Source organism: Pseudophryne corroboree, assembly GCF_028390025.1.
Source record: "Pseudophryne corroboree isolate aPseCor3 chromosome 3 unlocalized genomic scaffold, aPseCor3.hap2 SUPER_3_unloc_10, whole genome shotgun sequence".
In the NCBI taxonomy this organism is placed as follows: Eukaryota; Metazoa; Chordata; class Amphibia; order Anura; family Myobatrachidae; genus Pseudophryne; species Pseudophryne corroboree.
In genome coordinates this window covers 1,961,341-1,984,302 of record NW_026967494.1, presented here as the reverse complement: position 1 = coordinate 1,984,302, position 22,962 = coordinate 1,961,341, and the positions used below count along the sequence as shown (strand labels likewise).

General features: G+C 44.5%; 1 protein-coding gene across 1 annotated transcript in view; it reads right to left on the bottom strand.

Moving 5' to 3' along the window:
- Positions 1–613: 613 nt before the first annotated feature.
- The window catches only part of LOC134983223 (zinc finger protein 260-like), an 82,883-nt gene continuing 60,534 nt past the window's right edge, over positions 614–22,962 (bottom strand). Inside the window, exon 2 of the mRNA XM_063948960.1 lies at positions 614–2,946. Within this exon, the coding sequence (XP_063805030.1) occupies positions 2,189–2,946 (758 nt within the window). The 3' untranslated portion in view covers positions 614–2,188. The remainder of the gene's footprint in view (positions 2,947–22,962) is intronic.

Genomic DNA, 22,962 nt, shown 5'->3' with positions numbered 1-22,962 from the left:
CCTGGTGCGTCTCTACTCTGCATAAGTCACCTGATACCAGCAGAGTTGTACGAGACCTGTCAGCTCACTCACGCCAGGCTTCTCCCACTATGTGGCATATTGAGACTGGCTGTATGAGGACACATCTGTAATAGCCTCTAATGCTTATTATCTTTCCATAATTACATATGGCGTATAGCTTGGGCGTCACACACAGTGCAGATACAGCATTCAGTCTTACACATAATTATATGTATCTATAACAGCTATAGGGGCTTATATAATAGCCTGCAAGATGCAGACGTGGGAGCAATTTGTATTTCATACACAGATAAATAACACAATAGTGTAATATTGTAGGGAGGATTCACACCCCACGTGTCCAAACAGTAATAGCAGGATAGTGTCCACGTCCCTCTCAAAGTCCAGATAGTCCCACTTCCATTCTACCAACTCAATGTGACGGACAGTGACCGCCATACAAGCTCTTACACGTATGGATTATACAAAACAGAATGATGGAAACTCATATAGGTCACTTATAATCCTCTGGGGTCCACTCCGGGATTAGACATATAAGGGTGGAATTATTCAGACGGGAATATAAAACAGAAAAAAAGATATAATGCAATAATTAGCTGCAAACAAAAGCTTTTATTATGGAATCATACAGAGGAGTATCCGCACCATATAGATGTAACATACAACAAACCACCGCAGATGGAACCCGGGTGACTCTAATGCACATGGTAATGTATATATAGATAGGATCTTGTATCCCACAACACTCCTGATTAAGATGATCAGATGACATAAGAATGGGAAACTAGAAGTGGAAACACGTTCCTATGGCCGCCATATTGTCGTGCAGCAATATAGATACTGCAAACTGGAATTAAACATTTACACAAAGCACAAGATACAAAATAAACAACAGAACAAAGAACTAAGCATGTGGGATATATGTAAGAACTAGAGGAGCATTAATGAAATGAGTAACAGGTCAGTCATCAGCCTGCTTGTGAAGGGCTCTAGGGTGGAGGCCTCTTGGACTGTGCGAGGCAGCAAGTTCCATGGCCAGGGCTACAAAGATAAAAGTTTGACCCCCAAATGCATTATGGGAGTTTCCTGGTACTACTGGTAACAGTCCTTTACCTGCAGAAATAAACAAGTGAGGCAGTAAGGAGGCAGATGCTGCTTCTGATACCTTGGACCATGTAATGTTGGGCTTGGAAGGTCAGTAAGCCGATTATGAAATAGATTTCCCATCTTACAGGCAGCCGGTGGAGGGAGTAGAGAATGGGTGTTATGTGGCAGGAACGGGCTGGTTAGGTAACAGACTGGCTGCTGCATTCTGTACCATCTGCAAGTGGTGCAATTCTTTTGCTGGGTGACCCAGGTAGAGGACATTGCAGTAGTCTATGTGAGAGTATACAAATACATGTATGACTGTAGGTAGATCTTCTGAGGGAATCTAGTGCTGGAGTCTGGTCATGGTCCACAGATGGAAGAACAAGGATTTGAATGTGGCGGATACCTGATGTCTGTGTCGGCCACAATCCGGGACAACACAAAGATTCCGCAGTCAGCATTTTGTAACTCTGAACCCCAAAGCATAAGTCATGATGCTTGGTAAAGCTGTAGTCTTGTCCTTTGCTGGTGAGCTTCTATTACGTATCACTAAGACTGAGTCACAGCCAACTGGCATCATCCACCCCTGGAGCTCTGCTAGACAACCATTTAGGATGGGATGTAGTTAATATACCGGCGTTCAGGAAATCCCAACAGCCGGGAATGCCGACAGCACTCGCCACAGCTATTCTCACTTGTGGGTGTCTATGACACCCATAGAGTGGGAATAATACCTGTGGTCAGCGCAACGAACCACCGCGCCTGCAGCATAGCGAGCGCAGGGAGCCCGCAAGGGAACTCTATGCACTCACCCCACTGCCGGTATTCTGGTGGCCGGGATGCCGCTGGTGGTATATTGATAGCCAGCATTCTGTCCACCGGGATATCATTACCATCCCATTTAGGATTGGTGTTGGGTTCTCAGTACATGGAGCAGAAGATAAGTAATCTGCATAGCAGTGGTAGGCCAGGTCATGACGTCTGATTATTTCACCCAGTGGTAGATTGCAAGAAGTATCGGAGATAGGACAGAACCTTGAGGAACAATGCATGGCAATGATGATTATACTCCAGAAGATTAAAATGGTTCCTCACTTGGATAATGTCTGTGTTCAACAAGAGCTGATTTATTTCCCACACTCAGGGAATGGGACGGCTTCCCAACTGTGTGAGTTCTCTGATGTCTAACAAGATGTGCTTTAATTAAAAAACCTTTCCCACACTCAGGACATGTAAATGGTTTCTCACCTGTGTGACTTCTCTGATGTGTAATAAGATTTGATTTACTTATAAAACATTTCCCACACTCAGAACAGGAAAATGGCTTCTCACCTGTGTGTGTTCTCTGATGTGAAACTAGATGTGCTTTTCTTAAAAAACATTTCCCACACTCAGAACATGGAAATGGCTTCTCACCTGTGTGACTTCTCTGATGTGTAATAAGATTTGATTTACTTATAAAACATTTCCCACACTCAGAACAGGAAAATGGCTTCTCACCTGTGTGACTTCTCTGATGTGAAACTAGATGTGCTTTACATAAAAAAGATTTCCCACACTCAGAACATGGAAATGGATTCTCACCTGTGTGACTTCTCTGATGTGTAATAAGATTTGATTTGCTTAAAAAACATTTCCCACATTCAGAACAGGAAAATGGCTTCTCACCTGTGTGACTTCTCTGATGTGTAATAAGATTCAATTTTCTTAAAAAACATTTTCCACACTCAGAACAGGAAAATGGCTTCTCACCTGTGTGACTTCTCAGATGTGTAATAAGATTTGATTTTCTTAAAAAACATTTCCCACACTCAGAACAGGAAAATGGCTTCTCACCTGTGTGAGTTCTCTGATGTGAAACTAGATATGCTTTACTTAAAAAACATTTCCCACACTCAGAACATGGAAATGGATTCTCACCTGTGTGAGTACCCTGATGTGTAATAAGATTCGATTTACTTAAAAAACATTTCCCACACTCAGAACAGGAAAATGGCTTCTCGCCTGTATGAGTTCTCTGATGTTTAATCATATTTGAGCTCTGTGTAAAACATTTACCACATTCAGAACAGGAAAATGGCCTCTCACCTGTGTGACTTCTCTGATGTCTAAAAAGATATGATTTCACTTGAAAACATTTCCCACATTCAGAACATTGATGTGGCCTCTCACCTGTGTGACTTCTCTGATGTTTAATTAGAATTGATATCTGTGTAAAACATTTCCCACACTCTGAGCATGCAAATGGCCTCTCACCTGTGTGACTTCTCTGATGCGTAACAAGATTTGATTTATTTAAAAAATATTTCCCACACTCAGGACATGGATATGGCCTCTCACTTGTGTGACTTCTCTGATGTTTAACAAGATTTGATTTCAGTGTAAAACATTTCCCACACTCAGAACATGGAAATGGCTTCTCACCTGTTTTAGAGGGCTGATGGGTAATAAGCTTTGTGTGCTGTATAAAACATTTGGCATCTACAGAACAGGGAAAATCTATATCTACTGTCAGAGCTGTAACAGATGCACCAATATCAGAGAGATCAGGAGAACATTTCCCAGGATCAGAGGGATCAGCGGATAGACCTGGATGTATAATTGGGGTAATGGGGTTATCTCCTGGAGAATCCTGTCTACTGTCATTATCTTTTATGTCACAATCCGGGGATAACATTAGATGTCCTTCTGAGATATTCCTGCTTGTGTGTCCATCTGCTGAAAATAAAATACATTATGGAAATAAAAATTGGCAAATAATTATAAAATGAGTAGACAAGACCCAGGATGTCATAGGGTACAATTTATAATACTGTAACTCGTACTATAGTGCTGGCTTTGCTTTTATGTTTAAAAGAAAACAAACTAAAATGCTTGGACTGGAGCTTGATCAACGCTGAAAGTGCATGTGGGATTACTAGAGGTGACATGGACGCACATGTGGGATTACTAGAGGTGACATGGGCGCTCATGTGGGATTACTAGAGGTGACACAGACGCTCATGTGGGATTACTAGAGGTGACACGGACGCTCATGTGGGATTACTAGAGGTGACATGGACGCTCATGTGGGATTACTAGAGGTGACATGGACGCTCATGTGGGATTACTAGAGGTGACATGGACGCTCATGTGGGATTACTAGAGGTGATATGGACGCTCATGTGGGATTACTAGAGGTGATATGGACGCTCATGTGGGATTACTAGAGGTGACACAGACGCTCATGTGGGATTACTAGAGGTGACACGGACGCTCATGTGGGATTACTAGAGGTGACACGGACGCTCATGGGGGATTACTAGAGGTGACATGGACGCTCATGTGGGATTACTAGAGGTGACATGGACGCTCATGTGGGATTACTAGAGGTGACACGGACGCTCATGGGGGATTATTAGAGGTGACATGGACGCTCATGTGGGATTACTAGAGGTGACATGGATGCTCATGGGGGATTATTAGAGGTGACATGGGCGCTCATGTGGGATTACTAGAGGTGACATGGATGCTCATGTGGGATTATTAGAGGTGACATGGATGCTCATGTGGGATTATTAGAGGTGACATGGACGCTCATGTGGGATTACTAGAGGTGACATGGACGCTCATGTGGGATTACTAGAGGTGACATGGACGCTCATGTGGGATTACTAGAGGTGACATGGACGCTCATGTGGGATTACTAGAGGTGAACAGGACGCTCATGTGGGATTACTAGAGATGACATGGACGCTCATGTGGGATTACTAGAGGCGACATGGACGCTTATGTGGGATTACTAGAGGTGACACAGACGCTCATGTGGGATTACTAGAGGTGACACGGACGCTCATGTGGGATTAGTAGAGGTGACATGGACGCTCATGTGGGATTACTAGAGGTGACACGGACGCTCATGTGGGATTAGTAGAGGTGACATGGACGCTCATGTGGGATTAGTACAAGTGTGTTTGTTGTTAATAATCAGCATGTATATTATATTGGGGGTAATTGATTCAGTGCTGATAATCCAGTTCAGTAATAAATTACACCCAATAAATCTTATTCATACCAGGACGGGCTATATTACACGTTAAATTCTATTGTGGCAGAGTTTCCTCCAGCGGTAATCGCAATGTAACATCATATGTATAAACACTTTATGGGGGGGATTCAGTTGATCACAAAAACTCCCTATCCAATTATCCGCAAATAGTTATTGGTGATAATTCTCCAAAGGTTTTACTGCAAATGTTTAATTTTCTCGTGCAAATGTCGCCGTACTGTGCAGTTGTGCGGTGTTAGGAGCTCATGTGAAAGGGCTTATTAGATTGTTTCCTACTGTATTGTCTTACTGACCTATAGTTTCCTACTGTATTGTCTTACTGACCTATAGTTTCCTACTGCATTGTCTTACTGACCTATAGTTTCTTACTGTATTGTCTTACTGACCTATAGTTTCTTACTGTATTGTCTTACTGACCTATAGTTTCCTACTGTATTGTCTTACTGACCTATAGTTTCCTACTGCATCATCTTACTGACCTATAGTTTCCTACTGCATCGTCTTACTGACCTATAGTTTCTTACTGTATTGTCTTACTGACATATAGTTTCCTACTGCATCGTCTTACTGACCTATAGTTTCTTACTGCATCGTCTTACTGACCTATAGTTTCTTACTGTATTGTCTTACTGGCCTATAGTTTCCTTCTGTATTGTCTTACTGACCTATATTTTCTTACTGTATTGTCTTACTGGCCTATAGTTTCCTTCTGTATTGTCTTACTGACCTATAGTTTCTTACTGTATTGCTTTACTGACCCCTATTGTTTCTTACTGTATTGTCTTACTGACCTATAGTTTCTTAAGTCTAAAATGCTGACGTGATGGAGAATGAGAATAATTATACCGTCACTTTTGCAAGAGACGTTTAGTATCACCTAATTTGTCTACTGAAGACAGGGCCCCTATAAATAGGATATTAGCTAGGTATTTTATTTGACCAAGCATCTGCTGCCCAGGGGCCTATTGCCAGGCCCTTCCCCTAGCCCATGAGCCTATAGCCAGGCCCCTCCCCTAGCCCATGGGCCTATAGCCAGGCCCTTCCCCTAGCCCAGGGGCCTATAGCCAGGTCCTTCCAGTAGCTACTCTAGCTGATGCTGTAGACCTGAAAATACAAGGTGTTCAAAGAAACCACCAACAGGAATTCTCTCCCTCTTTACATGATCCCCACTCTATACACAGGGATGATCTGGATACCTTCTCTAGGACATCCGTACAGAATGCCCATAATCATTGGTTTCCTCATGAATTGTGAAGCAAATCTCTATCTATGAGGTCTCTATACTAGCAAGTGGTATGGATTGGTATGGGTTTGATATACGAATCCTGAATGGTATATGCAGGAAGAATGAGGAACATTTGTTTGAGAAATCAAATACAAACCGTATTTTTGAAGCTATGTGATAAATGTATTATAGGCAAATTGTAAACTCCCTGGTAGTAAGGAATGGACTTTAAAGGACACCAAACTTTGTGTGTGACAGGAAGGAGGAAATTGCTTCAAGTACTTATATCCTTTTAAATGTAACTTATTTATATTTTTGTAAGATATACTGATTGGATGGAAAGGACTCAGGGAAGGGGGAACTAACCGCTGAGATGCAGTGTGGTTTTACTGTATTAAAAGAGGAGGCTTGTGAGCTTCAGAGTTGTATTATACCAACTACTTTCTGCTGTAACATCTTGCTGTATGCTGTTGCCTCTAGCAATAGGGAAGAGTCTTTTTGAAGGCTATTTGAACAAATAAACATCTGCCTCAAGACAACCGCTTCATCTTGTGACCTGGAGAGCTAGGCCAAACCTAGCTCCATTTTGTGGCTGTCCTGGGAGCACCCAGTGTCTTCAAGCTCTGCCTCCAGCCAGCTACCGGGTAGAGGCCTAGTCAAGCAACTAGTGGGGATTCGTCAACACCACACAGGTGTGGTAAGAGTGTGTTGACGCATACAGAGCAGAACCGTGGTTCCAGACACCATGGCTACGAGGAGTCTGTTGGTAGAAGTGTAGTATCTGCCCACTGGGCAGTGGGTGGAGTAAGTAACAGGCAGTTACTGACGGTAAGAGGGAATCCCCTATGTGGCCAGGTCCTGTGTGACCTAAAACTCCATTCTGTGACTGGGGACGGGACACAAAGCGGTGAGGGCTGTCGTACGGGACCGTCCGGTCACAGAAAGTTTGACCATAACTCTCATTTTCTTCTTTGGGTTTCATAGGGCTCCACAGGGATTACCATGGGGATATCCCAAAGCAGTTATTTCAGGGAAGGGATGAGTGGATAAAAGAATCCGGCGTCAAAATGAAGCATCTTGGGAAGTGAATCTATCAAAGGCATACAACCTAAGAAAGGATAGAAGACCATGTACCCACCTTGCACAGTTGTCCTGCAGACACGCCACAGTGTTCTTCCACAAAGGACCCACAGAGTGAACAGAATAAGCTCTCAAACTGTAGTCGGTACAGAAAGGTCAGCCTGAGTGTACACTTCTGATATAGTCATACAAACCATCTGGCCAGAGTCAGTTTGTCTGCTGGTCACCATCTTTTTAAAGCCACAAAGGACAGAGTGAGTCTGATTTCCAAAAGGGAACTGGAACGATCCACATAACTCTTTAGAGCAATGACCACATCAAGGGAGGGCTGCCCAGTCGAAAGTTTGGAGAGAGGAAGGCTACTACCACAATTACCTCATTAATATGTGACTGGGACACTACCTTAGGAAGGTAATTGGGCCTAGTACGTAGAACAACCCTGTCCCTATGAAAAAATGAGAAAGGGGGAGCAAGAGGACAGCACTCCCAAATCTGATACCCTGTGGAAGCAATAGCTAGCAGGAATATGGCTTTTGTTTTCGTTAACCACTGTAGATCCACCGATTCCCGAGGTTCAAACGGAGGCTTCTGAAAAGCTTTGAGGACCACTGATAAATCCCATGGCACTACCAGAGTTACATATGGAGGTTGAACACGGAGAACACCTTGGAGAAAGGTACGAACATCTGGTAGTGGAGTAATTTATTATTGGAACCAGATGGAAAGCACCAAGATGTGCACTTTCAACGTTGCGAAGTCCAGCTTGGAGGAAGGTGAGAATCCTAGATACTCTAAAAAACTGTTGGTTATAGCACATTGCAGTGCCCCTCTGAAGGTATATATGTCACACCCGATAATAGATACGGGTAGATTCCAGCTTCCTCACTTTACGCATGGTCTGGACAACCGACTGAGAATCCTTTTTCTCTTAGGATGGATAACTCAAGAGCCACACCAACAAATTTAGATGAGGATGTAGACAGGGACCCTCAGACAAGTCTGGTAGCTGGGGAAGTGGGAAGGGAGCGTCTATGGATAGGTTCTGTAGATTGGAGAACCAATGACATATAGGGGGTAATTCCAAGTTGATCGCAGCAGGATTTTTGATAGCAATTGGGCAAAACCATGTGCAGTGCAGGGGAGGCAGATATAACATTTGTAGAAAGAGTTAGATTTTGGTGGGTTATTTTGTTTCTGTGCAGGGTAAATATTGGCTGCTTTATTTTTACACTGCAAATTAGATTACAGATTGAACACACCACACCCAAATCTAACTCTCTCTGCACATGTTATATCTGCCTCCCTGCAGTGCACATGGTTTTGCCCAATTGCTAACAAAAATCCTGCTGCGATTAACTTAGCCATATCGGGACTACCACTTTGATGGTACCTCCTTCTTGTTTGAACTTCGGAGAAAGTGAAACCAGAGGGAAAACATATGGCAGATGGAAGGTTCACTGCATGGCCAGGGCATCCATGAAAGCTGCCTCAGGAACTCTTGTCATGGATTCATATACTGGAACCTTGATGTTGTGTCTGGAGGCCATGAGGTCCACATCCGGCTGGCCCCACTTGTGTAGCAGGAGCTGAAAAACCACTGGGTGTAGGAACCACTCTCCGTTGTGTACATCATGACGGCTGATGAAGTCCAGTTACTAGTTTAAAACTCCTGGGCCGAAGACCGTAGAGATGGCTAGGAGGTGGCGTTCCGCCCACTGCAGAATGCAAACTACTTCCTTCATTGTCCACCGACTGAAGGTGCCTCCATGATTGTTTAGGTTGACTACTGCTGTGGCATTGTTGGACTGGATCTGAAAAGGTTTGCCCTGAAGAACTTCCAGCGCCAGAATGAGTGCTCTGTAGACAACTCATAACTCAAGGTCGTTTATCGGTAAGCAGATTTCTGCCGGAGTCCAAAGGGCATGAAAGGTAATATGTCTAGTTACTGTGCCCCATCTGGAGACTGGCATCCGTGGTAAGCAGTACCCAATCCAGGATCCATAAGGGTCGCTCCTTGTTCAGATGTGCCGTCTGGAGCCATCAGACTAGAGACAGTCTGACCTTCTGAGAGAGGATTATCGTCTGGGACCTGAACTGATGTGGTTGTCCATTCATCCAGGTCAGGATCAGGTGTTGTAGAGGCCTGGAGTGGAACTGGGCGTACTTCACCATGTGGAAGCTGGAGACCATGGATCCAAATGCTTGCATGGCCGAATGTAAAGACACATGATGACTGCTGAGCAAGTGGTGTATCCACTGCTGTAACTTTTTCCGGGGCCGGGAAGAGCCTCTGGACTCGAGATTACAGAAGTTCTCCCAGATGTATCATACACTGTGAAGGCGTGAGGGATGACTTCTTCCAGTTGATGAGCCATATTTGTTGTTGTAGGAAGGAAATAGTCAGCTGGAGATAGTCGTTTAGTACCTCCAGGTCATCCAGATAAGGAAGAATTCTGACTCCCTGACAACGTATATGTGCTGCCATAACCGCCATAATTTTCGTGAAGACCCTGGGCGCAGTGGAGAGTCAATAAAGGCAATGCCTGAAATTGGTAATTTTGGTGAATAATAGCAAACCGTAGGAATTTTTGGTGGGAAGGTTCTATAGGAACATGCAAGTAAACATCCTAAATGTCTAGTCACCATGAAATCCCCCCCGCTCCATTGCTAGAACAATGGAGCGTAGTGTTTCCATAAGGATCTTGGGTACTCTAACATACTTGAGAAATCTGAGGTTTACCATAGGTCGATGAGATCCATTGGGTTTCTGCATCAGGAATAGTGTTGAATAGAACCCGGTCCCATATTGAGAGCAAGGGACTGGTATCTTCACTCCTGATTGCAGGAGGGATTGAATAACCTTTTGTAGGGCCAAAACCTTGCTGGGGTCTGAAGGGAGGCCTGTACAAAAAAACTGTTGAGAGGGTCGTCTCTTGAAGGAGCCAGCATACCCATGAGAGACCACTTCTCGCACTCAGGCGTCTGTTGTAGTTAGGCACCAGGCGTGCACAATCTAAAGAAGTTGGCCTACCACCCTGTGACAGGAAGGAGGAAACTGATTCATGCAGTTATCTCCTTTTACAGTGTAATTTATTTATTATCCTGATTGGATGGAAAAGACATGGAGGGCTTACCCCCGGAGATAGTGTATTACTGTATAGAGTGCTGTGAGTCCTGTGTAGGTTTTATACCATCTTCCTTCTGTGTAAACATCTGGCTGTATGATATCCCCTGGGAGAAGGGAGGGGCCTTTTCAGGACTTGATTTGAGCGAATAAACATCTTTTTCCTCAAGACGACAACTTCATCTTGCGACCAGCAGGGTTATGCCAAACGTAGTCCCGTTCTACTGTCCAGGGTAACCCTGGCATCTCCAAGCTCCGCCTTCAGCCAACTACCGTGCAGAGCCCTGGTCAGGTGACCGGTGGGGATCAGTCATCACCACACAGGTGTAGTAAGACAGCGTGTCAACGCATACGGAGCAGAACCGAGCCACGGGAACAAGGAGTCTGGTGGTGGCAGCATTGTACCCGCCCACTGTCCAATGGGTGGAGTCAGTAACAGGCGATTGTAAGCGTGAATCCTCTAATTGGCCAGGTCCCGTGTGACCTAAACCCATTCCGTGACCGTGGAACGTGCGGCCTTAGGAAGCGTCTGGTCACAGCGCTCTGTTCCTCTCCACTAACTATATTGTCTCATGTGATCACTGACTAAGAAGCTGCGACTCACATACAAAATGAGTGTCATATAGCCATTATTATAAGAGATTGTCTTCTTATATATCTTTCTCTACATGTGTGTTACACCGTTACCTGTGCACCTCTGCATCCACTACTATATATAATCCTTAATAATAATAATAAAGTTCTACTTGTTATTTTTAATAACATTATAGTGTTGTGTGTAATAACTCTCCATGTGATGATTGTCATGGATAAACTTCTGTTATAAACACCCAACTGAGAACAGGGCTGATGGCGGAGGAGGGTGTAGGATAAGAGATTGCGGTAGTGACTGAGCAATGAGAATATGTGACTTCTGTAATAAGTGTTTATTACTCACCTGTGCTGATATCTGTAGGGATCTCCTCCTCCTTACACTGCTGATCACCCCTCACATACGTCTCTTCTTTTCCCTCTATATCTTCTGCCTTCATATCAGTCACATACGTCTCTTCTTCTCCCGCTATATCTTCTGACTTTATATCAGTCACATACGTCTCTTCTTCTCCCTCTTTATCTTCTGCCTTTATATCAGTCACATACGTCTCTTCTTCTCCCTCTATATCTTCTGCCTTTATATCAGTCACATACATCTCTTCTTCTCCCGCTATATCTTCTGCCTTTATATCAGTCACATACGTCTCTTCTTCTCCCTCTATATCTTCTGTCTTTATATCGGTCACATACGTCTCTTCTTCTCCCTCTACCTTTTTATCAGTCACATACGTCTCTTCTTCTCCCTCTGTATCTTCTGCCTTCATATCAGTCACATACGTCTCTTCTTCTCCCTCTATATCTTCTGCCTTTATATCAGTCACATACGTCTCTTCTTCTCCCTCTGTATCTTCTGCCTTTATATCAGTCACATACGTCTCTTCTTCTCCCTCTATATCTTCTGCCTTTATATCAGTCACATACGTCTCTTCTTCTCCCTCTATATCTTCTGCCTTTATATCAGTCACATACGTCTCTTCTTCTCCATCTGTATCTTCTGTTTTAATATCAGACAGATGTTCTACCTAAAAGAAAAAGACGCTATAATGACATTTGCATACAGTAAACTGAGGTGAAACAGTATAATATCAGTGTATAAGACACACAGCTCCTCTACAGATCATATAGTGACAGTCACTTTGGTATATTGGGGAGACCCTAAATCCCACCTACCTGATCCTCCTGTGGGGTCCTGTGATTCTCCTCTGTACAATCCTGGGAATACAGAGGACGGTGACATCTCTCTGGGGTATCTCTGTTACTGGGTCCATCTGTAGGAGACACACAATGACTGAGTACAGTGTATATATGTGATTATCAGATGATGTGTGTATATAGGGACCCCATACCTGCTCTCCCCTGTACAATACATGACAGTCTCCTCTTACCCAGTGATGTGAGGGGCCGGTGATTCTCCATCATCACGTCCTTGTACAGACCCCTGTGTTCCTCTATATACTCCCCCTCCTGCATGGAGACATAGACAGTGACATCCTGACACCTTATAGATACCTGACACACACAGTGATACAGTCATCACCCAGACACATCCCCTGGTGTAACTGTATAATGTCCCATTCCCGGCAGTCACCTCTCCAGTCATCACCCAGACACGTCCCCTGGTGTTACTGTATAATGCCCCATTCCCAGCAGTCACCGCTCCAGTCATCACCCAGACACATCCCCTGGTGTTACTGTATAATGTCCCATTCCCGGCAGTCACCTCTCCAGTCATCACCCAGACACATCCCCTGGTGTTACTGTATAATGTCCCATTCCCAGCAGTCACCTCTCCAGTCATCACCCAGACACATGCCCTGGTGTTACTGTATAATGTCCCATTCCCAGCAGTCACCTCTCCTGTCATCACCCAGACACATCCCCTGGTGTTACTGTATAATGCCCCATTCCCAGCAGTCACCTCTCCAGTCATCCGCCAGACACATCCCTTGGTGTTACTGTATAATGTCCCATTCCCAGCAGTCACCTCTCCAGTCATCACCCAGACACATCCCCTGGTGTTACTGTATAATGCCCCATTCCCAGCAGTCACCTCTACAGTCATCACCCAGACACATCCCCTGGTGTTACTGTATAATGTCCCATTCCCAGCAGTCACCACCCAGACACGCCCCCTGGTGTTACTGTATAGTGTCCCATTCCCGGCAGTCACCTCTCCAGTCATCAGCCCCCTGGTGTTACTGTATAATGTCCCATTCCCGGCAGTCACCTCTCCAGTCATCGCCCAGGCACGTCCCCTGGTGTTACTGTATAATGTCCCATTCACAGCAGTCACCTCTCCAGTCATCACCCAGACACATCCCCTGGTGTTACTGTATAATGCCCCATTCCCAGCAGTCACCTCTACAGTCATCACCCAGACACATCCCCTGGTGTTACTGTATAATGTCCCATTCCCAGCAGTCACCTCTCCAGTCATCACCCAGACACATCCCCTGGTGTTACTGTATAATGCCCCATTCCCAGCAGTCACCTCTCCAGTCATCACCCAGACACATCCCCTGGTGTTACTGTATAATGTCCCATTCCCAGCAGTCACCTGTCCAGTCATCGCCCAGACACATCCCCTGGTGTTACTGTATAATGTCCATTCCCAGCAGTCACCTGTCCAGTCATCGCCCAGACACATCCCCTGGTGTTACTGTATAATGTCCCATTCCCAGCAGTCACCTCTCTAGTCATCACCCAGACACGTCCCCTGGTGTTGCTGTATAATGCCCCATTCCCAGCAGTCACCTCTCCAGTCATCACCCAGACACTTCCTCTGGTGATACTGTATAATGCCCTATTCCCAGCAGACACCTCTCCAGTCATCACCCAGACACGTCCCCTGGTGTTACTGTATAATATCCCATTCCCAGCAGTCACCTCTCCAGTCCTCACCCAGACACATCCCCTGGTGTTACTGTATAATGTCCCATTCCCAGCAGACACCTCTCCAGTCATCACCCAGACACGTCCCCTGGTGTTACTGTATAATGCCCTATTCCCAGCAGTCACCTCTCCAGTCAGCAGCTGAATGATCTTGTTGGTGAATTCCAAGATCTTCTGGTCATTGTGTCTCTCATGTATTAGTGAGTGAGGTGGAGGCACCGTGATGGGGCTCTGGGTCCTGCTCAGTCCTCCTGACACACAGGGAAGGCTGCTGGATGTCTTCTTCACTACTGTGTAATCCTGCAAAATGAGGGAAACATCAATATCATTGTAAATACTCCCAGATCACCTCCCCAGTCATGTCGCTGTATTATTACCTTAGATAAAAGTGACGTCACTGTGACGCTCCCAGATCCCCTCATCTCCCCAATCATGTCCCTGTATTATTACTATATATAAGCGATGTCACTATGTTGCTCCCAGATACCATCCCCCCCAGTCATGTCCCTGCATTATTACTATAGATATAAGTAATGTCACTGTGATGCTCCCAGATCCCCTCACCTCCCCAGTCATGTCCCTGCATTATTACTATAGATATAAGTGATGTCACTGTGACACACCTAGACCCCCTGACCTCCTTATTCATGTCTATGTATTATTATTATTATTATTATTATTATAGATATAAGTGATGTCACTGTGATGCTTCCAGATCCCCTCACCTCCCCAGTCATGTCCCTGTATTATTACTATAGATATAAGTGATGTCACTGTGACACACCTAGACCCCCTGACCTCCTTATTCATGTCTATGTATTATTATTATTATTATAGATATAAGTGATGTCACTGTGATGCTTCCAGATCCCCTCACCTCCCCAGTCATGTCCCTGTATTATTACTATAGATATAAGTGATGTCACTGTGACACACCTAGACCCCCTGACCTCCTTATTCATGTCTATGTATTATTATTATTATTATTATTATTATTATTATTCTAGATATAAGTGATGTCACTGTGATGCTTCCAGATCCCCTCACCTCCCAGTCATGTAACTGTATTATTACTATAGATATATGTGATGTCACTGTGACACCAAAAAGAAAGACTCTGTGTTGGGGCACTCTTATGATTGTCAGACAATAAAAGGTAACTTTTAATTCAATATTAAAATAAGATTATGTAGCACACAACTTCAAAGCGTTATTTTATGTATATATGCAAATTACCAGTTTTTTTTGCATAATTGGCACCCCATAGATGGAGTTGTACTTGATAGTGTATAACTGCCTAGGTGAAAATATTTGACTTAATAAATAATTACTTGCAGATTAATTATCCCCACAGGGTTCATCGTCCAGCGGTCTCTATAGTTGCAAATTTCTTACTATTATCACTCTCAACAGTACAAGTCATAGATCTCAGTGAGTAAAAGTGTTGCCTCTATGGGTACTTTAACACCTGCTGCTCTACATTGAGACAGTGCTGTTACCATAAGGCTTTTTCATTCAAAGGATTAGTACCTCCTTGAGGTCTAACCATCAAAAAGACATTGGTTACAGAGCCTCTATCTCTCAATGCCCCTTGCAGAAGGGGGGCTATTAGTATCTGGTGTCCCCTTTGTTGTGGGGGTTCATGATACCTAAAACGGATCCATATCACATACCCCTCGTATTTTTTATAAAGAAGGTCTTACATAGAGTGTCCAGGTAGACACTGAAAATGAGATATAAAATCGATGGTAGGTGGGTAGTTTCCTTCTGCTGTTCAGCATATAGGTTTACTGCACCTGGTATTCATTGCGGGTCTCCCCACCAATTACTGACCAGGCCTACCAGAGATTGGCTTCCAAGATCGGAAGAGATTGGGCTTATCCTATGGAGTATGGCAGTAATCTTTGCTGAATGAGTGAGTACTCTTACCAAGCAGGAAACAAGTGCTTCTGCTGTCCAACCGGATGAGAGAGCACGTTCAGAATAAAGAAAAGAGAAGAAAGAAGAGAAAGAAGAATAGAGAAAATGGCCCTCATTCCGAGTTGTTCGCTCGCAAGGCGATTTTAGCAGAGTTGCTCACGCTAAGCCGCCGCCTACTGGGAGTGAATCTTAGCATCTTAAAATTGCGAACGATGTATTCGCAATATTGCGATTACAAACTTCTTAGCAGTTTCAGAGTAGCTTCAGACTTACTCGGCATCTGCGATCAGTTCAGTGCTTGTCGTTCCTGGTTTGACGTCACAAACACACCCAGCGTTCGCCCAGACACTCCCCCGTTTCTTCAGCCACTCCCGCGTTTTTTCCGGAAACGGTAGCGTTTTTTCCCACACGCCCATAAAACGGCCAGTTTCCGCCCAGTAACACCCATTTCCTGTCAATCACATTACGATCGCCGGAGCGAAGAAAAAGCCGTGAGTAAAAATACTATCTTCATTGTAAAATTACTTGGCGCAGTGCGGACATTACGCATGCGCACTAAGCGGAAATTCACTGCGATGCGCAGAAATTTAACGAGCGAACGACTCGGAATGAGGGCCAATGAAAGATGATAATGTAGCTAGCCAAGTTTTACGGGTAAAGATATGCGTGAGGTTGGCAATCCAGGGTTACACAGTCTTATTGGCAACAAAATGACCAAATTGTGACATAAATTAAATTCAAGAATCATATAAGAAACTGTGGGGTATATTTACTAAGGTTCCGATTTTGTTCTTCAAAGTGTCATCTCGGGAATTTACTAAACTGAAATCACGGCAGTGATGAGGGCATTCGTATTTTTATTATGGCTGTGTAGTAAAAATACGAATGAATACACCATCGGTCAAATACGCCTGTTATTTGGTAGAACTCGGTAATTTACCAAAATTTGTATTTCACAAACACTGCCGGCAATAGCCAAACACTGCCGTTAAAAAATACCAATCTTAAAAAAAAAGCAGTTTTAAAACAGACCTGCTTTTTTTTACCGTGTTCTAATAGTCATGCACAGATCCATGATATCCGTGCATAGTTATCAGTGGGAATGGGTGGGAAATTATGGAAAATTAGAAAACAAAAATGCGTGGGTTCCCCCCTCCTAAGCAAAACCAGCCTCGGGCTCTTTCCCCGACTGCCAGGACCCCCCCTGACTCCTGTCAAAGAGGGTCCCTTCAGCCAATCAGGGAGCACCACGTCGTGGCACTCTCCTGATTGGCTGTGTGCTCCTGTAGTGTCAGTGAGGCTGCACACGGCAGAGATACAATGTAGCGCCTATGCGCTCCATTGTATCCAGTGGTGGGAACTCTGCGGTCAGCGGTGAGGTTACTCATATTTTCCTCATATTTTTTCAACCAGGACCGGTTCAAAGAGCCCGAGGCTGGTTTTGCTTAGGAGGGGGGACCCCACGCATATTTTTTTACTATTTTAAACTATTTTAAAATTTTTTAAGGATGCACAATAAAGCCCTGCACAGATCTCACAGATCCGGCCGAGTTTCACTGTTTTAATGTCGGCAGTGTTTTACTATTCACTCCCGTAAAACACTGCCAGAAAATACGAATGACATCAACATCGGAAAACACGAAAATGTAAAATACGACAGCTTAATAAATTAGTCGGAAAAAATTCCAAAAGTTGCAGTTTCACACACTCGATGTAATTCGTGTTTGAACTTTAACCTCATTCTGAAAATTACACATTTTAGTAAATATACCCCTGTATGTTGAAAATCTGCACCATGGATGCACCTGGTTGATAAATGAGACAGCTCCGATATATTTACTGAAAACAGAGGCTTATCCTGCCGCAGAGACATTCTGGTATATCACTCAAAAAACTAATCGTCCGAGTGCAGAAGAAGAAAACACTTATTTCTTGCAGCTGAATTGCTGTTTACCAGCAAGGGTTAAGTGATAATAATAAGATTATAGGTGGACCTTTGTCCTGGAGTATGTGATGATTAGCTGTTGTATTACATGTCTGTTATACCAGAGAGTGATTGGTAACCTGTGCGATACTAATCATGCCCAAATAGAAACATTCACATTGTACGACTTCTCAGTATCTACTAATTACTCAAATGTTAAATCAGCAACTTCGAAAATTACACTTAAAAGTAAGCATATAGAGTACAATCAAAAAAGCCCAAATGGGCGCTTACTGGACCAGGGAACCCCTGGAGTGGGTATGGGCTGCGCAGTCCCAATACCCAAGTGGACCAAATGGACCGTTTCACCTCAAGTGGGCTTGTTCTTTTTCCTTTTTGCTATGCATTTTCCTGACTCTGGGAACACCGCCGACATTTGAAATCAACACACCATGTGTAAATTGGTAATATAGTCGGTTAGGGACTAATATCCATCAAAGGTTATAGTCTTATGTTTCAACCTGTTGCGGAACTACCCACTTTGTAGTCACTGTGACACCCCCAGATCCCCTCACCTCACCAGTCATGTCCCTGTATTATTACTATAGATATAAGTGACGTCACTATGATGCTCCCAGATCCCCTCACCTCCCCAGTCATGTCCCTGAATTACTACTAGAGATATAAGTGACATCACTGTGATGCTCCCAGATCCCTTCACCTTCCGAGTCATGGCCCTGTATTATTACTATAGATATAAATGACATCACTGCGATGCTCCCAGATCCCTTCACCTTCCGAGTCATGTCCCTGTATTATTACTATAGGTATTAGTGATGTCACTGTGACACTCCCAGATCCCCTCACCTCCCCAGTCATGTCCCTTTATTATTACTATAGATATAAGTGATATCACAGTGATACTCCCAGATCCCCTCACCTCCCCAGTCATGTCCCTGTATTATTACTATAGATATAAGTGATGTCACTGTGACACTCCCAGATCCCCTCACCTCCCCAGTCATGTCCCTGTATTATTACTATAGATATAAGTGATGTCACTGTGATGCTCCCAGATCCCCTCACCTACCCAGTCATGTCCCTGTATTATTACTATAGATATAAGTGATGTCACTATGATGCTTCCAGATCCCCTCACCTCCCCAGTCATGTCCCTGTATTATTACTATAGATATAAGTGATGTCACTGTGACACTCCCAGATCCCCTCACCTCCCCAGTCATGTCCCTTTATTATTACTATAGATATAAGTGACGTCACAGTGACACTCCCAGATCCCCTCACCTCCCCAGTCATGTCACTGTAATGATACGATCATACTGTAAATCTTGCATGCTAATGTTTCAACAATAAATGGATACAAAGTATTTAGAAGAAACAATAATGGTGAATTTTATCAGTTAAAGAAAACAATTTAGTATTATCCTTTATTTATATGGTGCGATAAGGGATCTGCAGTGCCCCTTACACAGCACATAAACAAATGAGCAGAAAACACAGTGTGAGACAATATGGGACAAATACAAGGTACATGCAAAAAAACAGGGGTTAGGTGCCATCAAAGGGAGTATGGAGTATAAGATAGTGTAAGTAATAGTGTTCACTCTAGGATTTGTGCAGGGCGCCGGACAGTGAGAGGCAGAAGTGTGTGCGCTGAAAAAGGGGTGTGCCCATGCAAAATAAAGGGTGTGGTCATTTCACGTAATAAAAGAGGGCGCTTCAGCCCACAGACGTTAAAACGGGGCGTAAGCGGCTGGCGGTGTCACTGTTTGGGGCATGCCCAGCACCTGTGGAGGTGCTGGGCTTTCCCCAAGCTCTCTCACAGCGCGAATGGATGCCGCGCGCATGCGCATGGCATCTTTACAAACTGGGAGGACAGGAAGCGGGTGGCTGTTCTAGCAGGGCGCCGCAGAAATGGCAGGGCGGATTTTGCCCTTAAAAAAAATTGGGCAGGGCGCTGCACCCTGCTAAAACAGCCTAGCGTGAACACTAAGTAAGAGAAGGCAAGGCACATGATGGAGAAGGCCCTGCTCTTGCAAGCTTACAATCTAAAAGGTGAAGGGCTAACACACCAGGGTGACATAGAAGGGGTAGACTGCGAGCGTGGACAAGAGGGTTAGGAGGATAGTTGCCTGGGGTTGGTGAAGAAGTGGGTCTTGAGAGCTCAATTGAAGTTTTGTAGAGAGTCGTATGGGGAGAGGTAGAGAATTCCAGAGAAAGGGAGCAGCACGTGAGAAATCTTGTAGGTAGGAGTGGGAGGAGGTAATGATTTGGCTGGAGAGGCGGCGTGCATTAGCAGAGCGAAGAGGACGGGTGGTGGTGTAAAGAGAGATAAGGTCAGAGATGTAAATGGGAGAGGAGTGGGTGAGTGCTCTGTAAGTGAGTGTGAGAAGTTTGAATTGGATTCTGAAGGGGAAGGAGAGTGTCGAAGTCGAATATATTACAGCCATACATATCACGTAAAAACTTCACACAGATGGCCTTCGTGCGGGTACTTGTTCCACTGTGCGTGCGCATACTCGCAAGTTGCGTATGATCACTCCCGCGATCGTGCGTGTTAGCGCGTGGTATGAGTATTTATGGTAGCATATGCATTCGCATGGAAAAGCCTCAAAGACATATTCTATATTTAAGTCACATAGCACAGAATTTACACATAGCCTACATGCACCACACCAGCGAGTTTCATTTATGTAAAAGGTAAAACAACAGAGGGATTCGACTTTACAGGATATGAGGGGACAGAATTAGGTTAGGATGTGGTGTTTGGTATCCATCTGTAAGGTAAATTAAGAGCAATATTCCGATAGCAGTTTGCAGAAGGTAGCACGCTCCTGCGCATAATTATGCGCAGGAACAGAATATTAATATCTTACTGTACACATGATATTCGGCGGGAACCCACTGGAGAACAACTGTAACTGCACCCGGACCAGGCATCGCCCACCTATTCAAACGACCTATGACCCCTCCTGTACTGTAAATGACCATCCCAGTGACCTATAGGTGAAGAGATTACAGTTTCCATTGTATCATGTTTTGGACAAATGTATAAAAACCCAGCTGCCTGGCCGGCCACACACATTCTCTGAAGGTCATCTATCTTGATTGATTGAGGACCGGGTGGTGCTGGCGAACAAACGTATGTACCATTGATTGTAGCCTCTTCTCTTATTGTGTTTGTATTATTGTTGTAACCCCCTGCTAGTAAATAACCGTTGGTGGGTCGGACCCCAACATATTTTAAATACAATTGGTGTCGTGTTCCTTTCCTGCTAAAGGTTTAAAGTGTATCTCAGCCACTCGGGCTGCTGCATTGTGCTCACAGCATGTAGGCTTGTGTACACAAAGTGTGTACTTATTACGCCCGTTCGGCATGAGTACGCATAGTGCATACACGGTGCTAGCTTGTGTATGTAAGGTGCGTAAACAGTACAGAGGTTAAGGATTATATTCAGCGGCCGCAGCGGCTGGAACTTTATTGAAATAAGGTGTTGCTTTTTCGTCCTGTAAGTTAATCAGCTTTAACAGGAGCCAGTGAAGGGCTTGTAGGAGAGGGGAGGTGGACGTAGTACATTTGGTGAGGAAGATGAGCCAGGCAGCAGCATTGAGGGTAGATTGGAGTGGAGATATGTATGTGTTAGGGCTGCCAGTCAGGAGGAGAGTACAGGAGAGGGAGGAGGGAAGGAATACACCAAGACAGCGCACTTGGCGGCTAGAGAAGATAGTAGTGCCATCAGTAGATAATGACATTGTGGGAGGTGAGGTTATGCGGGAGGGTGGGAAGATGATCAGCTCGGTCTTAGACATGTTAGGTGTAATAAAGCGCTGGGACATCCAAACAGAGACAGCAGTGAGACAGTTGGAGATTCGAGTGAGGAGAGCAAGAGAGAGGTCCGGAGACAGGAAAGATAGAGTTGAGTGTCATCAGCATAGAGATGATATTAGAAATCAAAATAATGAATGAGCTTACCTAGTGAGGACGTATAGAGAGAGAAAAGAAGAGGTCCAAGAACAGAACCTTGGGGGACATCTACAGTTAGTGGAAGTAGGGGGAGGTGGAGTCATGAGAGGAGACAGAGAAGTAACGGCCAGACAGATAGGAAGAGAGAGCAGTATCACGCAGACCAATGGAGTGAAGGATTTGCAGTAGGAGAGGGTGGTCCACAGTGTCAAAAGCAGCAGAGAGATCAAGAAGAATAAGTAGAGAGTAGGATTTAGCAGCATGGAGGTCATTGCAGACCTTTGTAAGGGCAGTTCACTGAAGTGGGGAGGACGGAAGCCAGACTGGAATGGGTCAAGCACTGAGTGTGAGGAAAGAAAGGAATATTATAACACAGGCCGCTCCCCCTGTAGAGTAGGATGCCACAGGCTGCTCCTCCCGTCTATTATGACAACACAGTCCACTCCCCCTGTATACTATGACAACACAGGATGCTACCCCTGTATATTATGACAACACAGTCCACTTCCCCTGTATATTATGACAACACAGGATGCTACCCCTGTATATTATGACAACACAGGCCACTCCCCCTGTATATTATGACAACACAGGATGCTACCCCTGTATATTATGACAACACAGGCCGCTCCTTCTGTATATTATGACAACACAGGCTGCTCCCCTTGTATACTATGACAACACAGGATGCTACCCCTGTATATTATGATAGCACAGGATACTACCCCTGTATATTATGACAACACAGGATGCTCCCCTTGTATATTATAACAACACAGGATGCTATCCCTGTATATTATAACAACACAGGCCGCTCCCTCTGTATATTATGACAACACAGGATGCTCCCCCTGTATATTATGACAACACAGGATGCTCCCCCTGTATATTATAACAACACAGGCCGCTCCCTCTGTATATTATGACAACACAGGATGCTATCCCTGTATATTATAACAACACAGGCCGCTCCCTCTGTATATTATGACAACACAGGATGCTCCCCCTGTATATTATAACAACACAGGCCGCTCCCTCTGTATATTATGACAACACAGGA